Source organism: Cheilinus undulatus, linkage group 22, assembly GCF_018320785.1.
Source record: "Cheilinus undulatus linkage group 22, ASM1832078v1, whole genome shotgun sequence".
In the NCBI taxonomy this organism is placed as follows: Eukaryota; Metazoa; Chordata; class Actinopteri; order Labriformes; family Labridae; genus Cheilinus; species Cheilinus undulatus.
Window position 1 is genome coordinate 23,369,060 of NC_054886.1, and position 22,810 is coordinate 23,391,869.

At 38.1% G+C, this 22,810-nt stretch overlaps 1 protein-coding gene across 1 annotated transcript; it reads right to left on the reverse strand.

The window, feature by feature from the left end:
• Positions 1–400: 400 nt before the first annotated feature.
• Positions 401–21,825, reverse strand: si:cabz01007802.1. Its single transcript, XM_041779425.1, has 29 exons — positions 21,489–21,825; positions 20,757–20,826; positions 20,608–20,673; positions 20,491–20,535; positions 20,360–20,416; positions 20,206–20,271; positions 19,043–19,102; positions 18,896–18,955; positions 18,653–18,712; positions 18,470–18,538; positions 17,923–17,985; positions 17,727–17,795; positions 17,526–17,585; positions 17,362–17,436; positions 17,214–17,276; positions 15,700–15,777; positions 14,811–14,873; positions 14,622–14,699; positions 11,893–11,952; positions 11,708–11,773; positions 10,794–10,865; positions 9,585–9,662; positions 9,411–9,470; positions 8,630–8,665; positions 4,378–4,458; positions 4,252–4,291; positions 4,122–4,167; positions 3,631–4,045; positions 401–1,108 (listed from the first exon to the last, which is right to left on the reverse strand). Exons 2-29 carry the CDS (start codon positions 20,823–20,825, stop codon positions 626–628), a joined length of 2,538 nt encoding a protein of 845 aa, XP_041635359.1. The 5' UTR covers position 20,826; positions 21,489–21,825; the 3' UTR covers positions 401–625.
• Between the last annotated feature and the right edge of the window lie 985 nt (positions 21,826–22,810).

Sequence of the window (22,810 nt, forward strand, 5' to 3'; positions counted from 1 at the left end):
CAAGCCTATTTCACTTTTAGTTGCACCCTCCATCTCATTGCAAAGAAAACATGTATGATACACCAGTGCTTAGACAAACTTGAGTAAAAAGAGCCTAAATACGTCCCCTTTAATCAAGGTACCTACCTCATTCTTATTGTTCTCTGGTTTGCGTCAATCTCTAACACTGACAAGGACCACAGATGTTAGAATAAAATACATAAAAATAAACAAAAAGGGCTTTGAAATCCAGAACAACAGGATCATCAACATTTTCATAGCACAGGTGCATCGCTCTGAGCATGAGTTGATCACACATAATGTGACCTTGAATCTTCTCTGGAGTTCCCTCCCCCTGCTGGATAACTTATTCCTGTATTTTCATAACAGGACCAAAAGTTGAATAAAATGAGCAGACAAATAATCATAAAACCACTTTATTGCTAGGAAACATGACAATAATTCCACTACTTTTGCTTTTACCACATGTAATTAAAATTACTACTTTAAATAATATATATTACTATTTATAAAATTGCTTCTGGCAGAAAAATATACAGTAATTAATTTTTGTTAAAACTTCATTTTTGAGATGTAGTGTTTTGAGTTAAACAGTGCGGCTTTGGCTTGGCTTTCTAATTGTCATTCATTCTTTAAGTTCAATTAGTTTCTTCAGGTCAGACTTCAACGTCTCCTCATCCTCCTCCTCCTCCTGTATCTCCACCTCCACACCATCCATGGTTCTTTGCAGCTCCTCTTTGATGCGATTTAGCTCCAGAAGCCCATCCTGCAGGTCCTTACAAACTTCTCGGATTTTAGCAGCAAACTCCGTTTTGGCTCCCTTTTTGAGCTCTACAGAATCCTTGGCCAGAAAAAAGACATCCAGAGCGAGAAAGAGCCCGGACATGACACCAGTTGTGACACTCATCACCTGAGCAGCTTTTGCAGCGCTCCCTGCAGCTCCAAGGACCTGAACAGTGCTGATCAGGCTCTCTGTGTTGATTACTAGAGCCTTACCAGCCCGGCCACCTTCCTTCATCACGTGTTTGACGTTCTGGTTGAGGTGCTTCTTTGAGATGCTCTCAGCGTATTGCTCAAAGTTCCACTCCTCAAGTGTTTCCATTCCCTCCTGTTAGGTAAGACACAGAACATTGGACGTCATGACCAACAGATTTTAGAAATGTCTTTAAATGAATCTGCAGAAGACAAGGAAACAAAAAGGAAAGGTTCATCAACCAGAAGTTTTGGGATTATGTAGAGGATACTTAAGAAAAAAAACAACCTTTCTTTCACTAAGAGATAAAAGGACCTACAATCCCACTGCGTAAAATATAAATAAAAGCAGAATGCAATATTTTACAAATTTCATAAACCCATATTTTATTCCCAATCGATCACAAATAATGTCAGATGTTAAATCTAAGACCTTGTACCATTCCATGAAAAATACTGACTCATTTTGAATTTGAAGGCAGCACATTTCAAAACAGCAAACAGTAGGGATGGGGCTCTGTTGGTCACTGCATAAAAAACAGACATGATTCTGCACTGGAAACCACTGCATTGGTTCAGGAACACTTCCAAAAATCACTGTCAATACAGTTTGGCCATGCCATCTTCAAATACAAGTTAAAGCTATATCACGCAGAGGAGAATCCATAAGTGGACATGACCCAAAAACGCTGTGTCTTCTCTGGGCCCAAGCTCATTTAAAGTGGACTGAGACCAAATGAAACACTGTTCTTTGGTCAGATAAATCAAATATCTGAAATTCTTCCTGGAAACCACAGACACACAGATCTTGTGGACTAAAGAAGAAGAACCATCCAGCGTTTATTTAGCACACAGTTCTAAAGCCTGTATCGCTGATCTATGGGGTTGCATCAGTGCCTAGTGTGAGCTGATTACACATCTGGAAAGGCACTGTCAATGCTGAAAAGTTTTAAGAGGTTTCAGAGCAACATATGCTTCCATCCACTTGCCAGCTCTTTCAGCAAAGGCCTTATGCATTTCAGCAAGACAATTCTAAACCACAAACCCCTCACATCACAACAGCATGGCTATACAGTAGAACCGGCTGCCTGATACAGATGAGCTGAAGGCTGCTCTCAGAGCAACATGGGCTCCATAACACCTCAGCATTGCCACAGACTGATTGGCTCCATGCCCTGTCATATAAATGCAGTAATTTATGCAAAAGGGGCCCTGACCAAGTACTGAGTGCATAAATGAATATAGCCTTTTGTTTTTTTTTTGGTTTTTTTTTTTGTTTGTTTGTTTGTTTGTTTTTAAACGTAGACATTTCTGTATTATAAATGCATTCTTACTGGTGTTTTGTGATATTCTAATATTTTGAGATGGTAGAATTTTTTTATTTTCATGAGCTATAAGCTGTAATGGTGAAGATTAAACCAAAAAAAATCTTGAAATATTGTACTTTGTGTGAGATGAGTCTAGAATATACACTGCCTGGCCAAAAAAAAAAAGTCACCACCTGGATTTAACTAAGCAAATAGGTATAAGCCTCCTACACGATAATTACTGCATGGGCGATTATCTTTTAGCTGGCAACAAGTTATTTAACCCCAGCTGATGCAGTGAGTAACTTCTCATTTCTTAAACAATGGATTTTTTCTACCCTAATGGCACGGGCATATTCCAAGATGACAATGCCAGGATTCATCAGGATCAGATTGTGAAAGAGTGGTTCAGGGAGCATGAGTCATCATTTTCACACATGGATTGGCCACCACAGAGTCCAGACCTTAACCCCATTGAGAATCTTTGGGATGTGCTGGAGAAGGCTTTGCACAGTGGTCAGACTCTCCCATCATCAATATTAAAATGAATGCAACACTGGATGGAAATCAATCTTGTGACATTGCAGAAGCTTATCGAAACAATGCCACAGCGAACGTATGCTGTAATCAAAGCTAAAGGCGGCCCAACGAAATACTAGAGTGTGTGACCTTTTTTTGGTGGTGACATTTTTTTGGGCCAGGCAGTGTATAAAAGTTCAACTTTTTGAATTAAATCAGGAAAAATGAACTTTTACATCATATTCTAACTTCTGAGATGCACCTGTATATGCCAAATTTACTGTATGTGCCTCAGGCACATTCAGAATAAACTCAAAGCATCCAGTGAGCCCAGCTTATTAAGTTTCAGGGCGGATTTTGCTCATTCCAACTAAAGGAGCATCAAACTTCAATGCCTTTACCACTGATTAGTTGGTGCCAAAACACCAAGCCTCTAATTACATGCACTGTTTCTAATTTCTTTGAATATAATGTGTGATGTGATTGTTGTAAGACAAGAACAGTTATCTTTAGGACAGAATAAGAATGCACTGTGTCGTGCAAAGCAAGAGGCGCACAAAGTTATCAGCAGACATCAGCTTACAAGGTTGGTATTTACAGATATGAACGTTTGCTGATACTTACAGGTATGTTGTACATACTGACAGTATAATTAGATATTGGCCATAACTGTACCATCAGGTATAGGTGGTTGCCTAGAACCCCACACACTCATCTTGAATAAAGCACATGTAAAACAATGACCAGACTGTCTTCCCTGCTCCTCTCTTAGCTTCACTTGACTCAGCCTCTCTCAAGCCTTGCATGCAGCAGTGTAAACACCTCTACTCACCTGTAAAAACTCCAGGCACTCTTTGATATCCCTCATCTCTTCCTCATAGTCTTGGATCATCTTCTCTACCTTCTTCCTGTCAGTCTTTGAATGCACCGTGTCTGTGATGTTTGCAGATGCAGATGTCACTCCACCTGCTGTAGCTACACCGATGCCTACGGCTGTGACAATGAGTGATGTTCCTGCTGTGAAAGGTGCCAGAATAAGGCCTGTGATGGTGGTGATGGACCCCGCGACGCTGGCCACACCGCCACCGACGCTGGCTGAGACCGTCTTCTTATGGAAAGCGTCTGCTGCATCCGCCAAAGACAGCAGCTCCAAGATGCGCTGCTGGAGAGAAGCGCCACGTTGGTTGAAGAAGCGGACGAACAGACGAGCTGCCATGAAGACACGATCAGCTGCTTGTTCCACCACTCTGAGATGAAGAAACAAGTGTTTCACTGTATTTGTTAAAAAGTCACAAGAAAAGATTTGGAAAACATCTAACTTACTCTTCAGCATCATCATCCTGGTTTGCTTGATTCCACTCGTCCCATCCTAACACATGAAAAAGTGATATTTCAATACAAGTTCCAACCATAACAGCACCAATAAATCTTCAAATACTTAAATCAAACATACCCTCTACCGTTCTCCACCATGCTACAAGGCCTTCCTCATCCTGGAAGTGAGCAGTTTAATAATACCAAGTAACAAAAATGAACATTATGTGGTGTTTTATTTATGTGAACCATAAATGTGTCTTACATCTAAAGGGTCCACAACAGTTCCTTCACTGGGTACTGGGATTTCTGCCAACTCTAGCGTCTGAACTTCCACTGCTGCCTCCTAAAACAAAAAAAGTGTACTGATCTCAATATTTAAACAGAATTTACACTCCGATATTAATGTCCTGTTTTGCTGACAATAATCTGGAGTTTTATCAACCTTGGGTTGCCTATAAGAACAGTAACACGCTGGTTGGAGTTCATGCAACAAATATTGCAAATAAACCGTTTAATTTCACTAGGTAGATAATAAACTTGCTTGTGTTTTCTTTATGACCATATATCTTCTTTTCCCCATTTAAATGGTCTTATGTTGGAAAATAACAGTTCAAGCTAGGAATGTGCATAGTGTAGTGCTGTTGGCTGACATTGTGAAAAAATCAGGGTTTTTTTTTTGTAAAATGAAGAGGATACCACACAAACCCCGTGTCTTAAGTGACCATATATCATTGTTTAACACATGGGTAGCTTGTGGTAAGTCTACCTTAAATAGTAATGGCATGATCGCTGACTACTGAATCTAAAAGAGCAGCATATATTAAATGATGTGGCTGATCGGGGACAGTAGGAAGCAGGCATAGGGGTGTCTTATCCCCCTCTCTCCGAACCCTGTGGATCACACTTAAGGCATTTTTTTTTTAACTCAGGGAAGAAACCCCCCAGCCACAGCTCTGGCTTAGGTAGTCTTGAAACTCAGTGGAGAAGACAGTGAGCAGACGTTTTGTTGCATTTGTGTAGGTGTGTGTATTTTAGGATCGGTAAGGAATTCATCTTCAAAAAGAACCCTTCGATTTTACACCCAATACTCAAAATGTAAAAAAAAAAAAAATATTGAAAATATTAAAGAAACTGATTGGAGTTCAGTCCTGATATTTTAAGATGGTTAAGCGTAAAGATATTTGATCATAAAGATCATAGTTTTAGTTACTAGAGGCTCCAAAGTTTAGGGAAAGTGTATAAAAAGAAACACTTAAGCTCAGTTAGGTGCATTGATTTTGTTTTTAACCAAATAAATATATTAATTCATTCTGCTGTTATATTGCCTGGGAATATAGTATAATGTTGGTGGTAATAATTGAGAATCATGTAAATGTCTGCAGTTGGCCTCCATATAGTTTCAGTAAAAATGAACAACTCCACATCATGGGTTATATAAGGTGTTTGTGTAAGGCCTCAAACAAATGCACCATTTAACCAGAATGAAGAAAGAGGCATTCCCCCTTTCAGTAAGACATACTTGATGTGCTTGGTAAACACATATCTTGTTACTAATGGATTGAACACTATTTGAGGTGTTAGATTTCTTGCATTTTGCCAAACATGCTCAGTTTTCTTGTTTAACAACTTCTCTATCAACCATTTGATCTTTTCCCCCACTAGTTCAATGACGTGTGAATCATCTAAGTCATGCGTGTTTATAAGTGAATTAATACAACTTCAAAGTAAAGCTTTAGCATCAACTGTGCAGTTTTATTTTCACAGTTCATCTGCAAAACATTTTTAAGCCCTTGTCTTACAACAACTTTGAGTAATTCCTAGGTGAAATAATCCGACACACATTACCGACAAATCAATTGCATTATTTAAGTTTCATGTAGGTTTGAAAAACCACCAAAAGTCCACAGAGCCAGACATACACTTGTTTTCTCATGCATCATTTCAGTATGGTGTAATCAACAGTTGTCATGACATTTTCTATCGCTCTTTTAAAACGTTGCCCTGTCATTTAAGCTCAGAGTTGCCATGATGGAGTGACTTGCTTGGCAACGGGAAATTTGGAGTCACAAGAAAAACCACAACCGATTCCACCTGAGAAACCCGAGGCGGTTGTGTTAAAGGCAGATGATGTTCCAAAGGGACTTAACTTGAATGGTAATTGCGTGGACAAATAAAACCTTTCCCATCTCAACCCACCCTTTATAAATATACCAGCCTGCCTGGGTTATTAAAGCACTGATGAGGCGTGTCGGCTTTATTTACACAGCTTCATAATGTCGCTGCAAAGTGACTTGCATGCGAGGAAATGACTAATCGGCATGCTGTACTATGGGAGAACAGCAGCACTTCAGCTGCCAACCTTTTGGTTCAGTTTTTGAACGGCACCTTTATTTTTTGGTCATTATTGCAAAATTTATTACAGAATTCTACCATAAAGTCTTCTTTCACAAAGCCTCTACATTTCAACTATTTTTAAATTCCTTATTGAAGGGAACCGTGCTGAAAGACCTGCCTAATGTTTTACCTGCTCTATTAACTTCTATAGGGAGCAAGTTTTCATATCAAGGATCCCCAACTCCTTTATCCTAAGGGCCAAATTATGTCAAGAATATCAACATCAGTGAGTTTTTCCCCCATCTGCACAAATAAAAGTTACTGAAGAAATTATTTGTTGTTTCAGTTGCCAATGTTTTATCATTTTAATAACACCAGAAGTTGTCTAATGATTAAAAATGGTAAAGTCCAGTATCAAGGACACAAGAAAGAATTGAGGCAAAATGATAAAAAGTTGTATGAGAGGAAAGTGGTCAACATAGTCAAGACCAAATTATTTTACATGTACAAAAATTCTGACAAATTAAACTGTGCTTAAATTAACGAATTATGAAAAGGGTCTCCGCTGGGCCTGACTTGGTTCATGGGCCATTATTTGGCATCAGGAGATGGGAGGTCAATATGAAAAAAAGTCTGATAACAAACAGTAGCATGTCTGCCTCTGTATCAGTATTTGCACAGAGATAAGGCTGGTCATGTGTTGGTAAAGGAGGTCGTACATAGCATTGTATAATTTAAAACAGGGCTTTGACATCTCACATCAGCATGCCTGGGTTTCGTTTCACTGTCATTAGAAGTGTTGTTAGCTGGTGGCTAATGGTGTCTCTTATTTTGAAGTGCATGTACCGGCTGCTCAAGTTGATCACAGCTGTATATTCAATACAAGCGCATTAGGCTACACATAAATATTAGCATGGATTATTGAAACATTTTAGTTTGTGGATGGTCTGAAATTCTCAAAAAAAAAAATCAGTCCATCTTTTAAAATGTGTTTTGTTTTTTTTAAATTGATACTAATGAATTACATGGATCAACTCTTCAGGTCAAAAATCTGAAGTTATGCATTAATTTAAGGAGAATCATTTTCTTATGCAGTCAGACTGGCAACAGAACGTTTCAACACAGTTAAAGTCTGAGATTTAGCTTCATCTGGTTATTAGTACAACTGTGAATGGCACAACAGGTACCAGAACTCTGCATGGACATTTCAGAGAACAGAATTTATGACTTAAAATATAATTTGGTTTACCGTCTTAATTTTTAAAAAAAGGAAGTATTTGTTAAATTGAGGAGGAATTGCTTTTAAACCAACCGCTGTTGGTTGTTCGCCACCATGACAAATACATTTTTCCTACTTCTGCTGTAACACTGCAGAGTTCTAACCTTACAGTGCAGATGGACAAGCCAGAGTCCAGGTCTGTCATCAGGCAAATCCATCTTGCAAAGCTCCAGTCTGAATTGTGCCTTGTCTGAAAATGGATCTGACCAATCAGCATCATTTGAGGAGAGTGAGACGGTGGCTACAGGTGGAGTTTAGTTTTCCTGGAAGGTAATATCAATGTAGCAGTGTAGTAGTTAGCTTAAATGTAGTTAAAAAGTATAGTGGCAGGACTGAATTTATTTATTAAAGAGCCAACACTGAAAGCTTCCATTTGCAGAGAAGATGCTTCCACTCTTCTCCTGATCAGCCTCGGCATGAGTTTTATCCACCAACAAGCTCCACTGCTCCTAAACTACAGCAGTGCCCACCTGTCTAGTTCAGGGTACTACTGGAGCTGCAATTGCCTGCTACCTCTTTTTGTCTCGTCGCTCTGATTGGCCCGTTATAACTGCGACCAATGGGACATTTGTCCAATCACCTTCTGAGAAGTCCTGCGCTTACCAAACACTTTGTATGGGAGATTTCCCAGATGAATGGAAAATATATCCTATGCAATGGATACATGAAACAGTCTATCTGGTGTGTAAGGCTAAGAGGGTCCACTCATAATCACATCTGTAGTAGAGCCCTCAGGAATAAAACTGGACAGGACAGAATTAGATTACATTGGTGGTCATAATGTTATGACTGATTGGGTGTATGTTTTCTCTTCTATTTTAGATTTTCTTTAGTACTTTGTGTGAAAAACTGAGTCCTGTGTTAGGTCATTCATACATTAAAGGCTAGATACAATACTCACCTGGGTCGGTTCCTGAGAGTCAGGTGATGCAGAGTCCTGTGGAGTAAGAACAGAAAAAATAAGGATGCATTAGTAGAGATAAATTCACGTCCATAGTTGGTGCATAAATCACATGCTTTATTGTCCCTTTCATTTAAATTAAAAAGAAAAACTCAGCTTATGAACAGTTCAAAAGCCATACCTTGTGTTATCAAACATTCCCCTTTTTACTTTTCCCATACTTCCTTTTCAATCCATAAAACAAGTTCCCTTGTCAGTGGTTAAGTTTAGGTCATAATCTAGGATCTACCTGGAGTTCCTGAATTTCTCCAAAATAAAAGCAGGCCAGTATACAAACAGGAAGTCACTAACCCTTATGTCAAGATGGTACAAAAAACACAAAATGACACAAAAGTAGTTCTATATGCAAAAAGTGGAATTTTTTTTTAAAAAGGATATTGACCGCAGAAATTCTGAGACTTATTGCAACAAAAGTTTTACTGTTTGGCAGCCCTTTGTGAGGAAAATTAGGAAAAAGTGATCTCCGAAAACATTTACCTAAAATAACCACTTTGATAACAACTTGGCACAACAAAAAGAGCCACTTTTACAACCAAAGAGTACTGGATTTTGCAGTGGAAATTTTCGTATTTTTAGTAGCAGCAGTAGTATTTCAATCCAAAAGGTGCAGGTTGACACTTAAGTTTATTATGCCTACCCTTCTTAATAAACAAATTCAAGACAGCTCTTACACATTATGGGTTGAGTTACACCAAGCAACATAATTACTGATTTTTCTTACTGGTTCCTTTGCTCCAGACCCAAACAAGGCACTTGGTAGAATTCTCTTTATTCTGAAAGTCTACAGGAAAAAAAAAAAAAAAAAAAACTTTGAAAAGCAGCATAAATGTAAGAGACAAAGAAACTTCCCATTTTGCATCTTACTTTTCACTTACTGAACTGGTTTTGAACATACCATTGTTCTTTTCTTTGGCACTTCTGTTGGCTGACTTTTCACCTCAGAGCTGGCATCAGAGTCAGTGTACCAAATAGACTGTGGAGAAGAGAAAGGACTAGTTTTTTGTTTTTCACTTCACTCATTGCTGTTATACCTCTTATATTTAGATTAGCTGATGGGTCATGTATTTTAAGCCTCTGTGTTTGATAAATAAGCTTTACTGCTGGCTGTGATGTTTTCAAGTGACTCAAAGATCTTCACAATAAGCCTTGTATTATATAGTTTCTTATGTTGAAACTTTAATCAAGGTTAGATTGGCACATTAGCAGGTCTTTGTCTTGTGTTGGCTCATGATCAATGATCACTAATCATCAATCATACACCATGTGCAGGTGCTTCTTCCATGACAGTTGGTTTGTATTTGGCCAGACTGCATGCCCGTTTTTTTTAATTTTTTTTTTTTAACATCTGCTTTTAAGACGTACAGCAGTGAGAGGGGTCTGGCTGCAGACGCCTCCTTCTGCAGACCACTACTGTAGTATGAAGTGGCCAGTAGTTAAACCAAACTGCACATGGTTGCACATGACGGTCAGAATAACGAGAAGCTGATTCCACCTTTCCAACTAAAACAGCTGTTGCATTGTGTTTTGGGTGAAGACAAACCTTAAAATAAACAAACTCAATGAAAAACCGGATTCTCTTGTTATTGCACATAAAGGAAAGATCATATTTCACTGGCAAAGCTCCCTAGAAAGCCCCAAGTAGCTACTCAGTACTTTGCATAAACGTTGAATAATCTACTTTTTATTTCTACTTGAGTAAATCTAAAGACTAGTACTTTCTACTTATGTTAAATTTAACCAACGTTAACCATCTTACTTGGGTACAACAGTCAGGTACTTTTTCCCTCTCTGCTTAACCCTAATGCTAACTGGAAGTTTAATCAAATTTTATTTGGAAACTTTAAGCTTGTATTTTCATTCTGATAGATGTGGCATCTCACAGTAGTGGTCTGCAAGAGACCATATTTAATATTGGTTATAAATCTTATCTGATGCATCGTGCCAGGGTCAGCTTGAAGCTAACTTTTAAACAGTCCCATTTGAAAACAACAATTTGACATTTTAAGTTCAAGGCAGAAAAATAAACCAATTGAAAAAAAAGTTGAAAAGGTCAGTAAATCCAGTTAAAAGTCTGGACAAAGGGGTGCTGTGTTTTGCATCTTACATGTCTCTCAATGGTGCTGTCATCCAAGCTTTCAGTGCTGGTGGACAGCTCTTTTTGCAAGGTTTTGGGTTCCTGTCAGGAAAAAAATGGAAAGCTAGCCTGAATCAATTTCATTCATAAACAAAAAAAAACAAAACAAAAAAAAAACACTTTTGGCTTCCTGAGATCAAATGGATGGATATTTGGTTATTTCTGATATGTTGATATACATATATTAGAGCAGAACACCAACTAAATCATTTCTAAATTGTTTTGTCAGTCTTTTTGAAACTCACATAAGACTAACTACATGCAATTCTTCTAGAAAAGGTGGATTTCTTTTTCCATATTTAGACATCCAGCAAGGACAGAGAAACGGAGCTACTAACATCACTGCTGACACAGAATGAGCGTGAGGGGCGCTAAATAAATGTTATGACAAGGCTAAAACTTAAAAAATCAAATTTAGTAATAAGTTTGTACAGTGGTTTGTACAATGGTTTACTGAGAAGATCCTCTCAGAATGTCTGAAATAACCAAATGCATTTTTCTTTGTATTAGTTTACACTTCAAATGTCAGTCCTCCAAAACCAATTTTGAGGAATGAGGATGGAAAAAAGTTCAGCTGAAGTTGGCCTCAAAACATCATGGACTGAGGTGAAGCATTAGGACACATACATATAGCTGAGCTATCAGCTGTAAGTATGTTCATATTTACCACTTCTGAATGTTGAGTATCTTCAGGGTATTATCGGCTGATAATATTGTGCAACCCTAAGGAAATCATGTTTGAAGTATTGCATCCAGCATCTTAAGATTCAGTAATCATCAGTGTAAAAACACGAAACACCTTGGAAACCTCTGATGTAATCATAACATATCAAAAGCCAGAGCAAACATCTTCCCTCTGCCAAGACATACAGCTTCACCTTTACCTGCGTCTTTGATGAGGAATCTGTTTTTGGAGCCACAGAGTCAGTTTCACATTCCTCTTCTTGCATCTGTAGACAAATTACATTTATATAAATGTTTTTTTTCCTGACAGGATGCCAACATAGCAACTTTAAATGTGAAAACAGAATCTTACATTCACAAATTTAATGGATTTTCTTTAGAGTACCTGTGTGTAAGACCTAAAGGGGTTTACTCTCTGCATCATCCCTTTGAACATCCCAGGGTTCTGAGATACATGAGAAAAAAGAAAAATCATAACACCATTAACTGTTAAACAAAATGAACAGTCCACTTGCATCTAAGTAGGTCCCTGTTTGAATGTGGATTAACGCTGTGAAAGCAGGACAGGTCCTCAGTTTTTTCTTTGGTGCCATCTAGTGGTAGTTTGGAGAATAACGCTTGCAGACCCCAGATTCACTGAGGGTACACACTCCAACTCAGCTTGACTTGTTGATTAATTTCACCTTTAACCTCTAAAAATAAACCATCTTTATTTGGGTAGGCTTAACTCCACAGCAGAATAAGTTGTGAGCTTTATTATACTCTGCATGTTCAGGAAAATAATTAAAGTGGGAAAAAGAGCAAAAATTCATTAGTAAATGGAAATTAAAAACTATTACTAAAGGCTCTTCATTCTCTACATTCAAAATAGATATGGACCAAGCTTTCTGTCCGTGCTCTGCATTTATTTCGTCTGTTCTCTTGAAGCAGACTAAAATATGCCCACTAATTGAGGGGACAATGTTCAGAAATGTAGCCGACAGTTCAAGCCAGAGCAGCAAAACTCAACAAAGAAGAACAGATGTTCAATGAACTGCTAACCACAGGAGATTCAAAGAAGAACCTGGTACACACAAGTCAATAAGGTGCAAAGGACTAACGTTTTGACATGCACCATGTCGTCATGACTCTGATGAAGACTGTGCTGGGACACATTAGTAAATAAGTGACTTGTGTGCTCCAGTTTCTTCTTTGAATTGCCCATGGTTAGCAGTTCACTGAATCATTCATTAACAGTCTGGTCCATTCCTGAGAGCACCAACCTGCACCGGTGGATGGGTTCTGTCTGTGCAAAATAGAGTCCTGCACCAGACTGGATACCTGCGGGTTCCTTGAAGCTTTGAGATATTTTTAAGCACATGTTACCTTTTAATTATATCGCATGATGACTTTGCTTTGGTAAATGAGCTGTAGGAGCCCAAGGGAATTACTCTCTCATACATTTCTTTTACAGTCTTTGGTTATACTGTATACAAATGGGCAGCCATGTCAACAGAACCAAGTATTCACTGATGTATGCAAGCATGTGCAAGTGTGTATTTACATGTGTGTGTAACATGCACATGAATAACAGAATGTTCAGCAGCCTATTGCCCTCGTTAAGAGCCTGACTGCAAAGCAGCTAAAAGAGAAAGCACTTTAAATGAAAGTGAGAGGCTGTAGGTAGGCATTGTGTTTAATCACAGGGTGGGTCAGGTCATGGATCCGGGTATTAATGGGGAAAATTGCAGGTAACAGGTCAGGTCTTCGTTCTGAGATCTACACGTGGGGGAATGCAGGTTTGCAAAAGTGGACCCATGCAGGACTCTGGAACAATAGACTCCTGTTTTAAGAAAGAAGAATACTTCTGACTACTTGTACTTGGTCTCTTACAGCTTCATATTTGGCAAGCTTTCCTCACAAACATGTACTATGATAGCTCATCTTGGCCCTGGGACGGACACTACAAAGCACAGCTGGTCAGAGGACGAGTGGCGCAGCAGTGAAGGAGCTGTGGAAATTTGTGCTAGATAGGTGAGCTCTAGTGGATCAACTGTTAATGTCCAACCTAACAAAACAGATGTGTACGAGCAGCAACAGCTGTACTGTTCAAAGAGCACAGATCCATTTTCATATGCAACAGGAACATAAATTAACCTTTAGGTTGGGAAGGTGATCCTAAAATGTTTGCATTCAATCCTTGGCTTGCTTTGTGAGTTGCAATCACCTTGAACAGCATTTCTCAAATGGTGTGGTAAGGCACACTGGTGTGCCTTGGGGGGAAGTTTAGGTGTGCAATGGGAATTTGTATGACCAAATGTTCTTAGTACAACAACACAACAGCTAAAGATACCTTGACCTGTGTTTTATAAACTATTTTACATGGATATAAACATGGCGAGCCTTGAGATTTTTGCTCGATCTTAGGTGTGCCTTGAGGTAAGTTAAGGTGTGCCGAGGTAATTTGTACAACCAAATGTTCTTAATACAACATCATGACAGCTAAAGATAATCTAACCTGGTCTTTATAAACAAGTTTGCATAGATATGAACATGGCATGCCTTGAGATCCTGGTTTGATCTTGGGTGCGCCTTGGACTAATAAAGTGTGAAAACCACTGGCCCAGAAAAGATGTGGTCAGATCACTTTCAGTTGAACTTGAAGCAGTTCATCAGCAAATCCACCCAGCCAATCGAGCGATGACTGATCCATCTCTACAGCAGTAGACTAAGCAGCAGCCACTCTGTAGGAGTGAAAAGCTTTCTGGGAAATATTGATTGCTGTTCAGAATATCATTATTAATTATGAAAAAAGAATGCGTAACCTAATAGGGTTGTTGTATTGCTCTTGTTACTCAGGTTAACTATAATATTAATGTATATATTTTTGAGAATTGTTAGCTAGCTAGCTAGCATCTTTGAGCCATTCCACAATGCAAAGTGTGACTGGTACACGTTGCATTTTCTTACCTACACAGTGTGAAAGGCAGACTGTGACACAATAATGTAAAGAAAGCCCTTCGTTTGTTGCCTCTGAGGGGAAAATGCAACAATGCATCATCTTAGCATCTCAAACAGGGTTTAGTAAATAAACCACAGGTGTGAAAGCAATTCAAGTATTTAGTTGAGATCTACCTGCTTCTCTGGCACGTTGTTATTGTCTGTTAAGTTTCCACTGCTGGAGGAGAGTTCATTGTTGAGAGGCTGGGGGTCCTAAAAAAAACATGCAAGCAAAAGAATGAGAATGTAGAGACTTGAAGAGGTCATAAAGTAAGATCACATCTGCAGATATAAACAATCCACCTAATCATCATAGTCTGGTACCTTTGGCTGAGAAGATTTGAATGGGTTGACTTTCTGTATCATTCCTGCAAACGCTCCTGAATTCTGAAGTTAAAAAAAGATGTCACATTTCTAGGTGAACAGCAGCAGTTTTGCAAGTCAGTCAGTCAAATGATTAATTTAAAAAGGAAAGGTACTCAGTAGGGCTGTCAGCATTTATCATGATGTTATTAAAGGTCTATTGTTAGTGCTTTCATTTTTTTGTAATCACATTGTTGGATGCTTTGTTGTCCCTTTCAGCTCACTTTGGTTGAGCCACAGTAACATCAGCCACTGTGATGTAGAGTAAGTCCACCACTGCTCCTTAATGTCTCATTTCAGTTTAACAGACAGCTCAGTGGTCATTGTCATCTTGTAAATCAAACGTTTTATCTTTTTACTGTCCCTTAATTTCCTTTTCAATTCACAACAAGTTAATTTTTTCTGATTAAGTTCCTCATTGCTGGCATCGGGCCAAAACCTCATATCTCCATTTTTCTTTTTTTTCCCCATTAATCAGCGCTATCAGTCACCCTTTACATCTGTCATTGGGTTTTTACAAATTTTAAAGCAATAAAAAAGTGACTATTGCCACTCAGTGTTTTAAATTAATTGAAAAAAACAGCACTTTTTTCATTCCTAGGAAAATGGTGGTTTTGGAGATATGAGGTTTTTCCCAATGGCAGTGTGTTATTATGTAAAAAGCAGGACTGTGTCCAAACAGGAAGGTCATTATCATAAGTTAGATGGTGCAAAATCCAAAATGAGACAAAAACAATTTAAAATTTTAAAAAGTGTAATGAACTACAGAAATTCAGCAATTAATCACCATTAAGAAAAAATATTGTTTGACAGCCCCAGTATTAGGCATCTGCTTTTTTGTTTTATCTACCTGCTTCTCTGGCATGTTGTTATTGTCTGTTAAGCTTCCAGTGCTGGAGGAGAGTTCATTGTTCAGAGGCTGAGAGTCCTAGAAGTAAACATGCAAGGCAGAGAAAAACACTGAGAATGCAAAGAAGAGGTCCATTAAAGTAAAACAAAAACGGCTCAGTGCTGCAATTAATAGGGCTGAGAACAAAACTGATATCATTTTTAGAAATGAAAAACTAGACTTTCTCTCAATCTCTTTCTGCTGCTCCCTTGGGCCTCCAGAGTTCACACCCTTTTACCTTGTTTACTTTCTCCAAACAACAATGTGGCCTCCAGCACTATTGAAAAGTTTATTCCCAATAAAAGGTGAAGTAATGGTTATGGATTTATCACAATAACTCTCCCTCCCCTGAAACTAAAGAGTGCACTTTCACCCTTAAGAGTTCCTTTATCCCAACACATTTGTCTCTAATGACAAAAAATGTCAGCTTTCCAAAAACTGTTGTAAAAATAATATATATTAATATGTTTTTCCACTTTAAACAAGTTAGTCTTTTAAAAACAACTTCAGCCTAAAATATACATGTAAAAAAAATGAATGGTATTTCGTGGATCTTAAGCCTTTAAAGGTCAATTTGTTTACATAATTCCACTTTTCTTTTATCGAAAACAAAACAAGAAAATATTTTCCATAAATACATTTCAAGGAGTGTTTGATTATGAAACGGTGATTAGTGATAGAAAAGTGATTAGCAGCAACACTGATTTTGATGCATCATTTTTTTGCAGCATCAGAAAAAAAAAATCGCAAAGTTCTAACAACAAAAAATTTCAGCTTCCCAAAAACTTCTGTAAAGTTAAATATATTGTTTTCCCACTTTAAACGAGTCAGTCTTTTAAAACTTAAAGTAAAAAAGCCTGAAATGTTCATATCAAATATGAATTACATATTGGGGATTTTAACCCTTTACAAAAGGCCAGTATGTTTTCATAACTCCACTGTTTTTAACAGAAAAAAACCCCTCAAAGGCACCCTTGCAGAAAATGGTTAATCTGAAATTTCTCAGCATGCTTTGAATGGGAAAGTGGCGCCATCTGGTGGACAAATACAAAAATTGAAAGCTAGTAGTCCAAAATGAAATCTTACTATATAGGAATGCATTAGATTATGTAAAGATCAAGATGGGATCTTTTCATTGGATTTCAATGGGACATTTTTTTGTGGTTAGGAACAAATGTGTTGGTTTTTGTGTAGCTCAACCATTTAAGGCTAATTTAAGGAACTGAGACGACAATTCTGAAATAAACTTGCATCCTCTGGCTAACTTGAGCCATACTCATTCAGCACAGCCAAAATGGCTTGAAAAAAAAAAAAAGGCACAAAATGTCCCTAGGATCTCTTAAGGGTTAAAGACAAGTTTACAGCACTTGAACCTCAAAAGTTTTCTTCTGTAACATTTTATTAAGAAATATTAAAGAAGAGCTTGATATGAGTGATTCTGTGTTAATTTGTATTTTCTAAGGAGGATTTGAAACCTTTGGTGCAGTGGACTTGAATGGGTTGACCTTCTGCATCATTCCTGAAAACTTCCCTGGATTCTAGACATGAAAAACATTTGATTTATTAACATGAACTTCCAATCTGCAATTTTGACTTGCTGATGACGTACTAAAGAGCCATCACCTCTTTAGCTTCAGGTTCTATCCTGATCTCTGGTGGATCTGCAGAGTCACTCTGAGGATCGCTTTTTGGCGCCTGCTGATGAAGGAAGATAAAAGACGCTCCTAATAAAGCCAACTTATACATGAAGTTTTGGGGTTCTGAAGCTAAACGTAAAGAGAAGATACCTGTGCAAAGGGTTTGAAGGGGTTCACTTTCTGCATCATGTCTTTAAACATACCAGGGTTCTAAAACACAAGAATTCAAGTTCATTTTGAGCTCAATCAAGTAAATTCAGTCCACATATAGAGACTAAATAACATTTACAAAAATCTAGGTGGTAACATGTCGTCTGGCTTTTGACTAGGTGCTTGGTTTCACAGATCTACCTGCTTCTCTGGCACGTTGTTATTGTCTGTCAAGCTTCCACTGCTGGAGGAGAGTTCATTGTTGAGAGGCTGGGAGTCCCCAAGAGTCAACATGCAAGGCAGAAAAAAATAAGACTGAATGCAAAGAAGAGATGAGGTCTGAAAAGTAGAACAGCAACAATGGATGACTAATGCAATCAGGATTGCATTGTGGTACCTTTGGCTGTGAGGATTTGAATGGGTTAACCTTCTGCATCATTCCTGCAAATGTCCCTGGGTTCTAAATAACAGACACAAAAACTGGACAATCAGAAATTATCTAATTGTTCTGTGTGAACAAGCTACATATTCACAAGTCAACTTGACTTAAATGTCATGAACAATGTGCAGTAGAGCAGAGAGAAGCTGTGTCTCAATTCAGGGATTGCATCTTTTGATGACTGACAGCATCAAAGCTGTGCATCAAAAGCTGAAGGTTACTTTGAATGTAGCCAACAAATACGTCCTCCTTATCCCAGAGGTTCATTTGTTGCACCCCTTATGGCCAAACATTCCCAGGATATATTTTGTGTGAATTAACAGTGGTTTACTACTGTACTTTTTAATAGAGTTGTTGCTTATGCCACCTGTGATAGCTGATTGTATGTTAAAATATATAGAGATGACAAAAAAAACATCTCCTGATCTGAAAATATGAAAGATTAGAGTTTAAAAATAAGAAAGGAGGGATGCTATCCCTAAATTGGGACATATCTTGTGTATACCTCTTTGACTTCAGTTTCTTTTGTCGTCTCTTGTCGATCTGCAGATTTATTTTGCTCATTTGCCACCTCCTGCCGAGAGAAAAAAAGGTCAGGATCAAAAAAATTAACATCCTTAACAGAACATGCTGGCAAGCTTTTTACTAGCTTGTTGTGCTTTTATTATTAAATGAGGGGAGAAGATACCAGTGGTAAGGGCTTGTATGGGTTGGCTTTCTGCATCATTTCTTTGAACATATTAGGATTCTGAAACATAAGCACATATGTTAACTCTCTGCATCAAGTTAAAACAGATTTGCATGTAAAGAACAATATTTACTGTCCTCTGATGCAGAGCTGGCCATGAAAATACAACCCAGAGGAAACCTTGTTAACCCAGCATGTAAACAAAGGGAGAAAAAAAATCTTAAATCATGTTTTTATACCCACCTGTTTAGATTCTGAGACCTTTCCCTGTTCCAGTGACTCAGAGGATGGAGCTTTAGGGACCTGCATGAAAAAATGAGCTGAGTTGACTGCTGTCAATCAGAAATCCCTCTTGTTATGGTTTTTCCCATCAGACAATGCTCGATCTACCTGCGAAGTAGACTTGAATGGATTGACCTTCTGCATGACTCCTCTCAGCATCCCAGGATTCTGAAATACAAGTTTCAGACATTTAGAAATTGATGCACCAACTTCTCAGTTTAAGTCCTCTAGTTTTGTTTATTATCTTAGCTGGATGAAGTTCTGGCTGCAACATTGACCAAACCAGAACAATGTTTGGGGTCTTGTTAGCTTATTTTGAGTTCTTAAAATAACTGTTTAATTAGTAAAAGCTCAATTATTATTTTTTATTTAGCAACAAGTTTGGTGACCTCTCTCACTTGTCTCCTTCTTCCTTGGTAACTCAGTTTGTGAGGATGGACTGATCTAGGCAGATTTACACACGTGCCATATTCCATCAATTTCTTCATTATGGATTTAACTGAACTCTAGGGATGTGAAGTGCCTTGGATTTATTTGTATCCATTCTGTGACTTATACTTTTCAATAAACGTTTCTTTAAGTTGCTTAGAGTGTTCTTTTGTTTTTAAGGTGCAATGGTAGCCAGGAATACTGATTAACCAGTGGACCTTTCAGACACAGGTGTCTTGATACTACAGTCACTTGGGACACATTCACTGCTCTCAGGTGATCCTAATTTCACTACTAGTGAGACTACTCGCACCATTTGTATGGACCTCTGTTGAATTAGGTCAGTCACTTTAAAGGGAGTGAATATTTATGCAACCACTTACTTTACATGACATATTTTTATTTAACTGATCTTAATTTTGTAGAAATCTGTTTTCACTTTGACATCAAAACGGGTGTTTTGTATTTTTTTTGGTCAAGAAAGCCAAACTTTATTGACCATGATTTATTTTTTTATATTTTTTTTTATAGGATCTGTATAATGCCTATGCATATTCCACTGAAATGTCGTTCTTAGAGCTTTTAGATTGACCCAAGTGTGGTGTTGCAGCAATACTGACATCACTACCCACAGTGCATTGCACAAGAATGGCAGCCAAAGTGTGAATCGGTTCCTTTAAAACAGGAGTTTCAAATTGCTCAATAGCCCAAATGTCAGTAATTCACTACTTTAGTGATATATGGGCTAAAAAATAAATAAAATAGTATCTGCCAGGATATTTGCTTTTCACCAACCTGTCATGTGCAGTTATGTCATGTTGTAATACCTGAGTTGTCCTCACCTGTGTGGAGTCTGGTCCTTGTTCTAGTGATTCTGATGAAGGAGCTTTGCTGACAGTGGAGGGGGCCTGATTGACGAAAACAAAAAGACACATATATTTAGATTAGGAAGTCAAAATTAAGACAACTGTACATTTGAATGTCGTATGGATTTACCTGTGATGTATACTTGAACGGGTTAACCTTGTTCATAACTCCCATCACACCACTCCTCTGTTTACAGAAAACACAGATTAAACATGCCGGCATTCGGCAATCGTTGAGATAAATGAGCAACTTCTTCTTACCTTTGTTTTTGGGTTTAGTTCACTTGTGACCTCGCTGTTGTTTTCCTAATAGAAATAATTACAGTCAGAATGTGTGGAAACACCTTTGTTTGTGTATGTGTGGGTTTAAACATTTACCTGCGAGGCTTCAAGCACTTCTGCATCCGGCCGGCTCAGGCTGTGTTTGGTAGGGTTGTCTAGTTCCTAAGGATGATAGATCTTTAATTAATAAAACAAACACACAAAGACAAGCAAAATGCAGAAACTTTCTCTGAAGCCCATCATACCTCCTTGCTGGGTCGAGGAGGAGCAGCTGGAGATGTAGCTGAGCCTTTGTCTCTTTTAAACATATACATGCTGAAATAAAAGTGTACTCAATATAAGTGAGTGACAAGCAAGGAAAGTGGCTCTAAATAAATATAGCCTCAGCAAAGTGGGCTGGGCTTTTCTTATTGCAGTGTTAAAGCTGTCATCAGCTGCCAAGGTCGTTCCTGGTCTCACTTTAGTCACACAATCCAAACTTCATTCAAATATTTTAACATTTTAGAGGCAATGAATTTGGTAAACGCTCAAATGTCGTTGAATGTCAGTGACATGCTTTGGTGGAAAACATCTTTTAGTTGGATAACAAAACGACTTTGACTCAAAGAACCGGTTGTTTCCACTCTGTTTACACTACGTCACCTGATAGCTTACCCCGGTATAGCCTGACGTGAAAGCACGGCAAGCTAGTTAGAAAAGTTAACGTACGACGGTTTAGTCGAAGTTTGGTCGAACAGGCTTACGCCGAATTGAAATATGTTCCCAACTGTGTGGTAATATGTTTCTAGTTTACTTTTAACAACACTGAGCTAAGCAGAAACACGACAAACGTTTAAAGTGGTAGTATTTTGAGCACGGTTTGGCTTGTACGTCACATAGGCCATCAGAAACAGCGTTGTTCTTTGTATGGGCGACTACAGAGGAATGTTCGACCACGCAAAAACCAACCGACAGCACAATGAAACGAAGGTGCTTACCTTAGAGTTGAGACTGAAAAAAAATGCAGGGTTTCAAAACAACAACCGACGACTAAACTTGTCTTAAAAGTGGAACGACACCGTTTTTCACTTCCTTTTCATCACGGAGAGACGTCGAACTGGTTTGTCCAAAAGTGAGGCGGACCGCAGGTGTTTGATTACCGATAATAGGGTCTCTCTTGTCTGCCCTGATTTCAGGCGAAGGTTTGGTTAAAAAGGCAGAAAATAGACAGCCAGGCTACACAGGCATGGTATCAGTGACTAGTTCCTCTCCGCCCTAAAGCTATGCATACTTTTTAAGAAAAAAGAGTCCCGTGTCCTCATTTGAATCACCTGTGTTACCTTTACAAGGGCGCGGCCTCTTTCCTATGGGATTTACATTGTCCCATCATGGCTATTTTGGGGTGAATTCAGCGATTTTGCTCTGCTGCCAAAGCACTGGACCAAGGATATAGTTTGGGATTTTTCATTGGTTTTAATTGTTATTTTGCTTCGTTTTTAGTTTAGATATTAGTGTTACTTTTTCCGACAATAAGGAATAAACTTGCCAAAGACCAGACCCAAAAGGGTCCGAAAAGTAAGCAATTTTCAAAAATATGCCAAAAGAGGCTACTCTGCACTTTAATTGTATTCATTCAAACGTGATATCTGAATTTAACTCAAGATCTAAAATTAACCAGTTTGTGACGTATTCCTTAATCAAGTAAGACCATTTTACACTCCCTAGGTTTGAGCGTACATGGAAGTCAGTACTGCTGTCAAAGACTAAAACTAAGATTTCCCCTAATTTATTTTATTCATGTTAGTCTTGTAAGCACACAATACAGTTTCAGTTATTTTTTGTAAAGCTTAGTTTTTATTAAGTTTCTGTTAACTAAAATTATTTTTACATTTTAGTTATATAGTTAGTTTTAGGTCATTCTAATAACCTTGTACTGGACTGCCTAAAATTTGACAAAACGAGTAATTAAGTTGTCATGCAATAATTTTTTTCTTTCTTTTTGTTTGTTTTCGTTAACTAATCAGCTTCTTTATACTAAAGCACTTCTTGGTTGTTTGGTTTAGCAAGTCAAAACAGCATTTCAAGGGGGAAAAGTATAATAATTTGGCTTTTTAAGCAAGAACAACCTAATTTTTAAATGATTGGTCACTACATATGCTACGCTCAAACATTAGTGGCAACATCCTTCTTCCGTTGTGCTCAATTTAGCTGAAATTGACTTCTATAGTATAAATTTCATAATCCTAAAAGTAGTGGCGGACTTAGCAATTTTGGGTCCCAAGGCAATCCAAGGTATAGGGTCCTTCACATCCATTGTTCT